Source organism: Heterodontus francisci, chromosome 44 (genome assembly GCF_036365525.1).
Source record: "Heterodontus francisci isolate sHetFra1 chromosome 44, sHetFra1.hap1, whole genome shotgun sequence".
In the NCBI taxonomy this organism is placed as follows: Eukaryota; Metazoa; Chordata; class Chondrichthyes; order Heterodontiformes; family Heterodontidae; genus Heterodontus; species Heterodontus francisci.
The window spans coordinates 19,990,691-19,998,994 of NC_090414.1; the positions used below are offsets into that span (position 1 = coordinate 19,990,691).

Sequence of the window (8,304 nt, forward strand, 5' to 3'; positions counted from 1 at the left end):
GTCGCTGTACGACACTGGGGTACAGCACTAGTGGGTACAGGTTACTGGGGGTGAGAGCAGTTTGTGGTGCTGAATATAGTTGCAGTAAATTTATTCTCCCCCACCCCACCACTATGTATTGGTGTCAACACATTAAGCCTAGAGACAACACAGCAGCCACTTGTCCTCCCCCTTGCCCCCCCCCCCCCTTCCAATCTAGGAGGATAATTGGGAGGAGACTACATTTAGTAATTTAATATCAAATAAAACCTGCTGAAGACGCCCATGGAAGAAGCTCAAATCGTTTTATTTCAACACAAGCAAAACTGTTCTTTTATTTACAAGCACTCTGAACAGCTTTCTGCAATGCAGCTGAATGGATTTTGGCTCTGATTTTATTTAAGGCAGAAGCTACTCCCTCTTTAAGATGGGATTGTTGCTGCCCCCAGACGCAATTGGCAAAAGTGTACCTTTAGGGGCAGTTGAATTAAAAGCGAATCGAATCTAGTCCCATCCTCGCTCAAGTCCACGCCTGCACTTTCCAGCAGTAACAGGTTGCAGATTAAAAAAGGTGGGGTCCACCGGCTGATTTTAGTCCCCCAATTCTGTAGCTCGGGGCCGCTGTAGCACCTCAGCTGCCTTGGCGCAGACCCACATTCCGAACTGAAACCTTTCCAGTCTGTATGGAGTACTGGGGACGTGTACTGTGCTAAACCGGACCGTTGTGGGAGCTCAAATGCATTTGAATTCTGCACAAACAGCCTCATTAAAACAGCACCCCCATCCCCCCCCCCCCCCCCCAGTATTAACCGGAAAACACCAAGACATACAGTACCCTCCCTGAGAACTCACCGTCAGTGACCACAGCTGCCTAAGCGCTACCCTGCAACCCAGTTATTTCCACTCTGGTCTTTCATACCGTATGAGTGCAAAGGACACTCCGTGTCTCTTTTCCAAGGTGTATCAGGCAGTTTATAATACACACGATCAGAGTCACGGCGTAAACTACTGGTACAACACACCTTCTGTTGAGAACAGCCTGCTAATCCAAGTCGAAAAGGCATTTAGAACAACTATTGACAACCAAGAGACATAGCCAGTGGTCCTTTGCTGCCAGTACCTTGGTTGTGAATGGGAAACCAAACCCATGAAAACTACTGAAAAGTGCGGACATTGGATTAGAACTTACCTTTTCAGAACCCATCTCCCTGGCAGTAGCAATCAGTTGTTGGGTTGGGGGGGGGGGGGGGGGGGTGCTTCACAGTGGATCAAGTTTCTGTGCCTAGTGCCATCATGTCTGTGTTTCTGCATACTTAGAAAAGAAATAATCTGCACTGATTTTCCCTTGGTTAGACGACGCTGGGAGTTCGGACTGCAGCAGGGGATGGGCCAGGTTTCCTGGGCGAGTGGGCATGACTGTGCATGTTTCTTAGGCAGGCGCGGACAATTGTGCGCTTTTTACGCTTACTCTTCAAAAAACAAAACCCACTGGGTATAAGGCCTGCTTTTTTTGGCAATAATATGGATTTTTTTTTTTTTAACGCAGTGCTGGACTTTAAAATGCAAAAACACGCCTGAAGAAAGCTGCGGAGTTAATCTCTTCCAGTGTTTAGCTCTTCCCTGTCAGACAGAATTATCTACAGGAAGTTATAGTGGGAACAGGTGTCAGGAAGACGTGCGCAAACAAACAATCGCACCCGCAAACACTTCCTGTCATCATTATTCCACTGTAAAACGCTTTTGTCCCTCTGATAATGGAAACCAGCCATGTAAACTTGTCACACTGCCACTGAGCCTTCCTGCCAGAGGTACAGTGGTGCCATCACAGGTGGAAGGGTGTAATGACAAGTTTCCATTATAAACTGGGATACTGTATGGATATAAGGACAAAATGTATGAGTAAAATGGGCACACAATTTACTCTGATCCAAATGGACTGTGCCATCAAACCCCACTTGGCCTGGACTCTCCCTCCTCGATAACATCGGAGACTCTCAAAAATGCAACTTTGACCAGTTAAAAATATAAACACGTTGAACGACTCGATCCTAAGCATCTTAGCCCCAAGCTAAATAAATGCTACCTTTCAGTATAAAAGATAAAATCAAAAATAGAATTGTAACAAAATATATAATTTTTTTTTTTCTTCTTAAAAATCTCCCTTCCAGGAACAGGAGGAGGCCATTCAGCCCCTCGGGTCTGCTCCGCCATTCGATTAGATGATGGCTGTCCCTCCAAAGACGTCGTCAGATGGTCAGAGTTCTCTGCAACTGACATCCTCTTTCGGGTGAGGTGATAAACGGAGGTCCCGTCTTCCCTCTCGGGCGGACACTAAAGATCCAACAACACTGTTGGGAGAGGGGCAGGAGAGATCTCCCGGTGTTCTGGGCCAAAATTTATCTCTCAGTTATCACTAGTAAAAAAAATAAAACACATTATTTGGTAATAATCGCATTGCTGTTTGTGGAGCTTGCTGTGCACTAATTGCCTGCCACATATCCTACGTTACACCAGTGACTACACTTTGAAAAGTACTTCATTGGCTGTAAAGCACTTCTGGACGTGTGGCGGTGAGGGAGAACTTGAGACGCTTCACGTAAAAGGGGCCAGTCGACGGAACTTGGGAGGGAACGCGAAGGTCTCGACGTTAATTGTGCCCCTTGATCGAGCATCAAAGTCCGATGCCGCACAATTTTGACAGGGCAAGTTCAGGCAGCTTCTACATCCTGTTTCAAACCCTCTTCTGATTTCTCATCTGTAAGTGTGAAATGTTTTTGTTGTCATGGGATAATTGATTGAATTCGGTTTTTCTGCAGGGGGGTTCAGGGTGGGGGTGGGGGAAGGAGGGCAGTTTCCCAAACAGGTGGTATCACTTCTTTAATAAGCCGCCCGGCCTCTGGGAAAGCAGTAACACACGGGGTGAAAGGGTGTTGAGAGAAAGGACAGTGAGAGCCCGGGATTCTCCACTGCTTCCTCATCCCCGCCCTCTGCAGTTGTTCCCCCACACCCCTCACCCACCCTCCTCCCCCCCCGCCCCCCCCCCCTTCGAGTTGCACCGTCGGGATTGCGTGCATGGCTCACTGCTCCTTACACGCCCTCCCTGTGATGCAGGCAACCCTTCACATCGGCGCTACCCAGCTCCAATGCGTGGTCGGAATTCCAGTCGCGCTCAAACACCGCCTTCAGCTGGCTCTGTGCTGTGCCCGGGCTGTTGGTCGCGGCCCCCGTCTGATTTATGATGAGCCCCACTCCGGCCGTATTGATGAAATAGTCTTCGGACCAGTTGGACGTTCCTTAGAGCAAAGAATACAAATTGCAGTTTCAGCTCATTGTAACAACTGCACATTTAACTCGTCCACGTTCCACACACACAACCTTAACTGGACCAGCCACATAACTTCTGTGGCCAGCGGAGCAGGTCAGAGGCTGGGAATTCTGCGGTGAGTAACTCACCTCCTGACTCCCCAAAGCCTGTCCACCATCTACAAGGCACAAGTCAGGAGTGTGATGGAATACTCTCCACTTGCCTGGATGGGTGCAGCTCCAACAGCACTCAAGAAGCTCGACACCATCCAGGACAAAGCAGCCTACTTGATTGGCACCCCATCTACAAACATTCACTCCCTCCACCACCGACGCACAGTGGCAGCAGTGTGTACCATCTACAAGATGCACTCAGCAACTCACCAAGGCTCCTTCGACAGCACCTTCCAAACCTGCGACTTCTACCACCTAGAAGTACAAGGGCAGCAGATGCATGGGAACACCACCACCTGCAAGTTCCCCTCCAAGTCACACACCATCCTGACTTGGAACTATATCGGCCGTTCCTTCACTGTTGCTGGGTCAAAATTCTGGAACTCCCTTCCTAACAGCACTGTGGGTGTACCTACCCCACACGGACTGCAGCGGTTCAAGAAGGCAGCTCACCACCACCTTCTCTAGGGCAAATAGGGATGGGTAATAAATGCTGGCCTGGCCAGTGATGCCCACATCCCATGAGCAAATAAAAAATGCTCCTCCCCAAATCTCAATCAAATCAACATTTATTTATTTATTAATATATTAGAAATGATGCATCTGTATGCACCTCCAATACAGGTTCCTATAACCATTTTTATAATGGAAATTTCTTATGTAAACAGGTCACGCTGTAATTACAACCGCTCACCAGTAGAGGTGTTAAACCCCTCCCTGCAGCTCTCATGAACGAGAGTAAGAGTAGGTTGGGGAAAATGCCTGGAATTTGACCCGAGTTTACCCAGTAGAGCACCACGCTACCCCAGTTTCGCTCCCCATCCCCACTCACCGATGTAGGCGATGCGGTCGGTCACCATGTACTTGTTGTGGTTGACCCGGCTAAAGGGAATTTTCTTCTGTTTCTCCGTGGCCGGAACCTTGAAGATCCTCTGCAAGAGAAAAGGAGGGGGCGGGTGAGAGGGGAACAGGGCTCTTGCAACGACGTCTGCGGGTCAGTGCGAAAGCAGCTCCTCTGACAGAGAATTACATTAAATTGTACAACGCAGAAGCAGGCCGTTCAGCCCATCGGCTCCGTGCTGGTGTTTCTGCTCCAGACGAGCCTCCTCCCACCCTCTACGTCATCTCACCCCATCAACACGTCCTTCCATTCCTTTCTCGCGTCTTTATCCTGCTTCCCCTCAAATGCATCTGTTCCATGTTCTACATTCCACTCTCCAATGTGGTAACAGTTCCTTGTGACCCCCCCCCCCCCAGAGATAAATGGAACAGCGTTCATTAATGGCTGCACCCACCCCACCCCTCTGCCTGAAGGAGGGACATCCTCTGGCACCTTGCCAATGTTGAGCACTCTTTGTTGGCCAGCCTGCATGCCGCATTGAGGCGGGTAAACTGGACCAAACGTCTGAATGAACAGCAACTCACCACCTGGATGGGGCATTTCAAGGGTTCTTCACTGAGGACGCTCAGTGACTTCAGATAGACAAACATGGAACGGTCCGAGTGCTCCCAGCAGCTGATAAGCAGACGGACTGACACGTCCCGCTGGCAGGCCGCTTCACGCAGTCGGTCATCGATCGCCGGCCAGAATCTGGAGGTGGGAGGGGAACAGGGAAAATTAAAACCAAATTGTCCCCGACACGAATGAGAAACAGCCAGCTTTTGTTTCAAGACTTGAATTTCTATAGCGCCTCCCCCCACCTCCGGGACGTCCCAACGCGCTTTACAGCCAACGACGCACTTTCTTTTCCCGAAGTGTGGTCGCTGTGGGAAACGCGGCAGACAATTTGCGCACAGCAAGATCCCACAAACCGCAGCGTGATAATGACTCAGATCGTCTGGTTTTATTTTCTCGTGATGTTGGGTTGAGGGATAAATATTGTCCCCAGGACACCGGGGAGAACTCCCCAACCCCGCTCTTCTTCCATTGGCGGCCGTGGGATCTTTTACACCCACCCGAGAGGGGCAGGCAGGGGGGGAGGGGCGCCTCGGTTTAATGTCTCATCCGAAAGACGGCACCTCTGACAGTGCGGCACTCCCTCAGTACTGGCACTGGGAGCGTCAGCCTGGGTATTTTCTATTTTTTTGCGCTCTGGCCACTATGAGAGCAAGCTGCCCGGCCATGGGGTGCGTCACACCCGAGTCTGAGCCTGCGCTCATCAGACCAGCGGAGGGGTCTCACTGTAAACGATTAGGAGGCAGGATGATTTTGCCTACCCTGAGCCACAGATGCGTTGCGCCACCCCCCCCCCCCCCCCACCCACTGACCCCCACCCACTGCTCCCCCTTTCCACCAACCCCAGCACAGAGTTGGGACAAAACCCAGGATCCAAACTGGCCCTCAGCTCTGTGCCTAAGTGCAGTGTCGCCTCGACTCGTCCACATACCTCGGGGGATTGCAGTACTGGCAGAGTGGCAGCAAGTTCATAACCGAGATGAAGACGAACTTCTGCGCGTCATCAATGATGCTCAAGATAGCGTCGAGGTCCGTGGTGCGGCCGGACGCACAGAGCGATGGTGGAGCACTCTGGAGAGGCGGAGAATGCGGCACAGTCAATCCCGAAGCAAAAAAAACGCATCCGCGTTTACATTCGCCGCAGGATCTCACACCATCCCGATAAAGGGCCCACAACAGGAATGTAAAATGCTACATACTTCCAAGCAAGGCCATCCGAGTAAGACCCCCAGGTGGTCAGTCACTTCCCAGCAGCACTGCTTCAGAGGATGTTTCTGCGTCTGCTGCCCTACGTGAAATGAGTTTGCCAGTCTCAGCCCAGCTCCTAGTGGCCTTGTCATTGGCAGGACGGTCAATGTGGGGGGGGGAAACAGAATATCTCACACCGGGGGACACCTTTCTGCAAGGAGCCTGCAACAATCCCCACTTCATAGAAACATAGAAAAGACGAGCAGGAGTAGGCCATTCGGCCCTTCGAGACTGCTCCGCCATTCATTATGATCATGGCTGATCAACCAACTCAGTAGCCTGTTCCCGCTTTCGCCCCATATCCTTTGATCCCTTTAGACCCAAGAGCTATATCTAACTCCTTCTTGAAGACATACAATGTTTTGGCCTCAACTGCTTTCTGTGGTAGCGAATTCCACAGGCTCACCACTCTCTGGGTGAAGAAATTTCTCCTCATCTCAGTCCTGAAAGGTTTACCCCGTACCCTTAGACTATGACCCCTGGTTCTGGACTCCCCACCATTGGGAACATCCTTCCTGCATCTACCCTGTCAAGTCCTGTTAGAATTTTATAGGTTTCTATGAGATCCCCCCTCACTCTTCTGAACTCCAGCGAATATAATCCTAACCGACTCAATCTCTCTTCATACGTCAGTCCCACCATCCCAGGAATCAGTCTGGACTCCCACTATAGCAAGAAGATCCTTCCTCAAAGAAGGAGACCAAAAGTGCACACAATATTCCAGGTGTGGCCTCACCAAGGCCCTGTATGATTGCAGCAAGATATCCCTGCTCCTGTACTCGAATCCTCTCACTATGAAGACCAACATACCATTTGCCTTTTTTACCACCTGTTGCACCTGCATGCTTACCTTCAGTGACTGGTGTACGAGAACACCCAGGTCTCGCTGCATATTCCCCTCTCTCAGTTTATAGCCATTCAGATAATAATCTGCCTTCCTGTTTTTGCTACTAAAGTGGATAACCTCACATTTATCCACATTATACTGCATCTGCCATGCATTAGCCCACCCACTCAACTTGTCCAAATCACCCTGAAGCCTCTCTGCATCCTCCTTACAACTCACCCTCCCACCCAGTTTTGTGTCATCTGCAAATTTGGAGATATTACATTTAGTTCCCTCATCTAAATCATTAATATAGATTGTGATTAGCACCGATCCCTGCAGTATCCCACTAGTCACTGCCTGCCATTCGGAAAAAGACCCATTTATCCCTACTCTTTGTTTCCTGTCTGCCAACCAATACACTACCCCCAATCCCATACACTTTAATTATACATGATAATCTCTTATGTGGGACTTTGTCGAAAGCCTTCTGAAAGTCCATATAAACCACATCCACTGGCTCCCCCTCATCAACTCTACTAGTTACACCCTCGAAGAATTCTAGTAGATTTGTCAAGCATGATTTCCCTTTCGTAAATCCGTGCTGACTCTGCCCGATTCTACCACTGTTCTCCAAGTGCTCTGCTATAAAATCTTTTATAATGGACTCTAGAATTTTCCCCATTACTGACGTCAGGCTGACTGGTCTATAATTCCCTGTTTTCTCTCTACCTCCCTTTTTAAATAGTGGGATTACATTAGCTATCCTCCAATCCGTAGGAACTGTTCCAGAGTCTATAGAATCTTGGAAGATGACCACCAATGCATCCACTATTTCTAGGGCCACTTCCTTAAGTACTCTGGGATGCATACCATCAGGCCCTGGGGATTTATCCGCCTTCAATCCCATCAATTTCCCCAACACCATTTCTCTACTAATACCAATTTCTTTCAGTTCCTCTCTCTCACTAAGCCCTGTGTTCCCCAACATTTCTGGTATGATATTTGTGTCCTCCTTTGTGAAGACAGAACCAAAGTATGCATTTAGTTGGTCAGCTATTTCTTTATTCCCCATAATAAATTCCCCTGTTTCTGACTGTAAGGGAGCTACATTTCTCTTCACCAATCTTTTTCTCTTCACATACCTGGAGAAACTTTTACAGTCAGTGATTTCCTGTAGCAAAGTATTCCAAAGGAGGTGAAGCGGGGAACACGGTGATGGGGGGGGGTGGGGGGGGGGAGGGGAGGGGCTCGGATACTCACTGACACGTAGACTTCCGCATCAACGCCATTCAGCTTCAGCCTGAGCGGGTGCTGT

At 49.6% G+C, this 8,304-nt stretch overlaps 1 protein-coding gene across 1 annotated transcript in view; it reads right to left on the reverse strand.

Moving 5' to 3' along the window:
* Positions 1 to 267: 267 nt before the first annotated feature.
* The window catches only part of LOC137355992 (5'-3' exonuclease PLD3-like), a 14,933-nt gene continuing 6,896 nt past the window's right edge, over positions 268 to 8,304 (reverse strand). The window contains exons 3-7 of the mRNA XM_068021693.1: positions 8,250 to 8,300; positions 5,844 to 5,983; positions 4,882 to 5,047; positions 4,289 to 4,388; positions 268 to 3,272 (exon numbers count right to left, since the gene is read on the reverse strand). Coding sequence (XP_067877794.1) covers positions 3,067 to 3,272; positions 4,289 to 4,388; positions 4,882 to 5,047; positions 5,844 to 5,983; positions 8,250 to 8,300 — 663 coding nt within the window. The 3' untranslated portion in view covers positions 268 to 3,066. The remainder of the gene's footprint in view (positions 3,273 to 4,288; positions 4,389 to 4,881; positions 5,048 to 5,843; positions 5,984 to 8,249; positions 8,301 to 8,304) is intronic.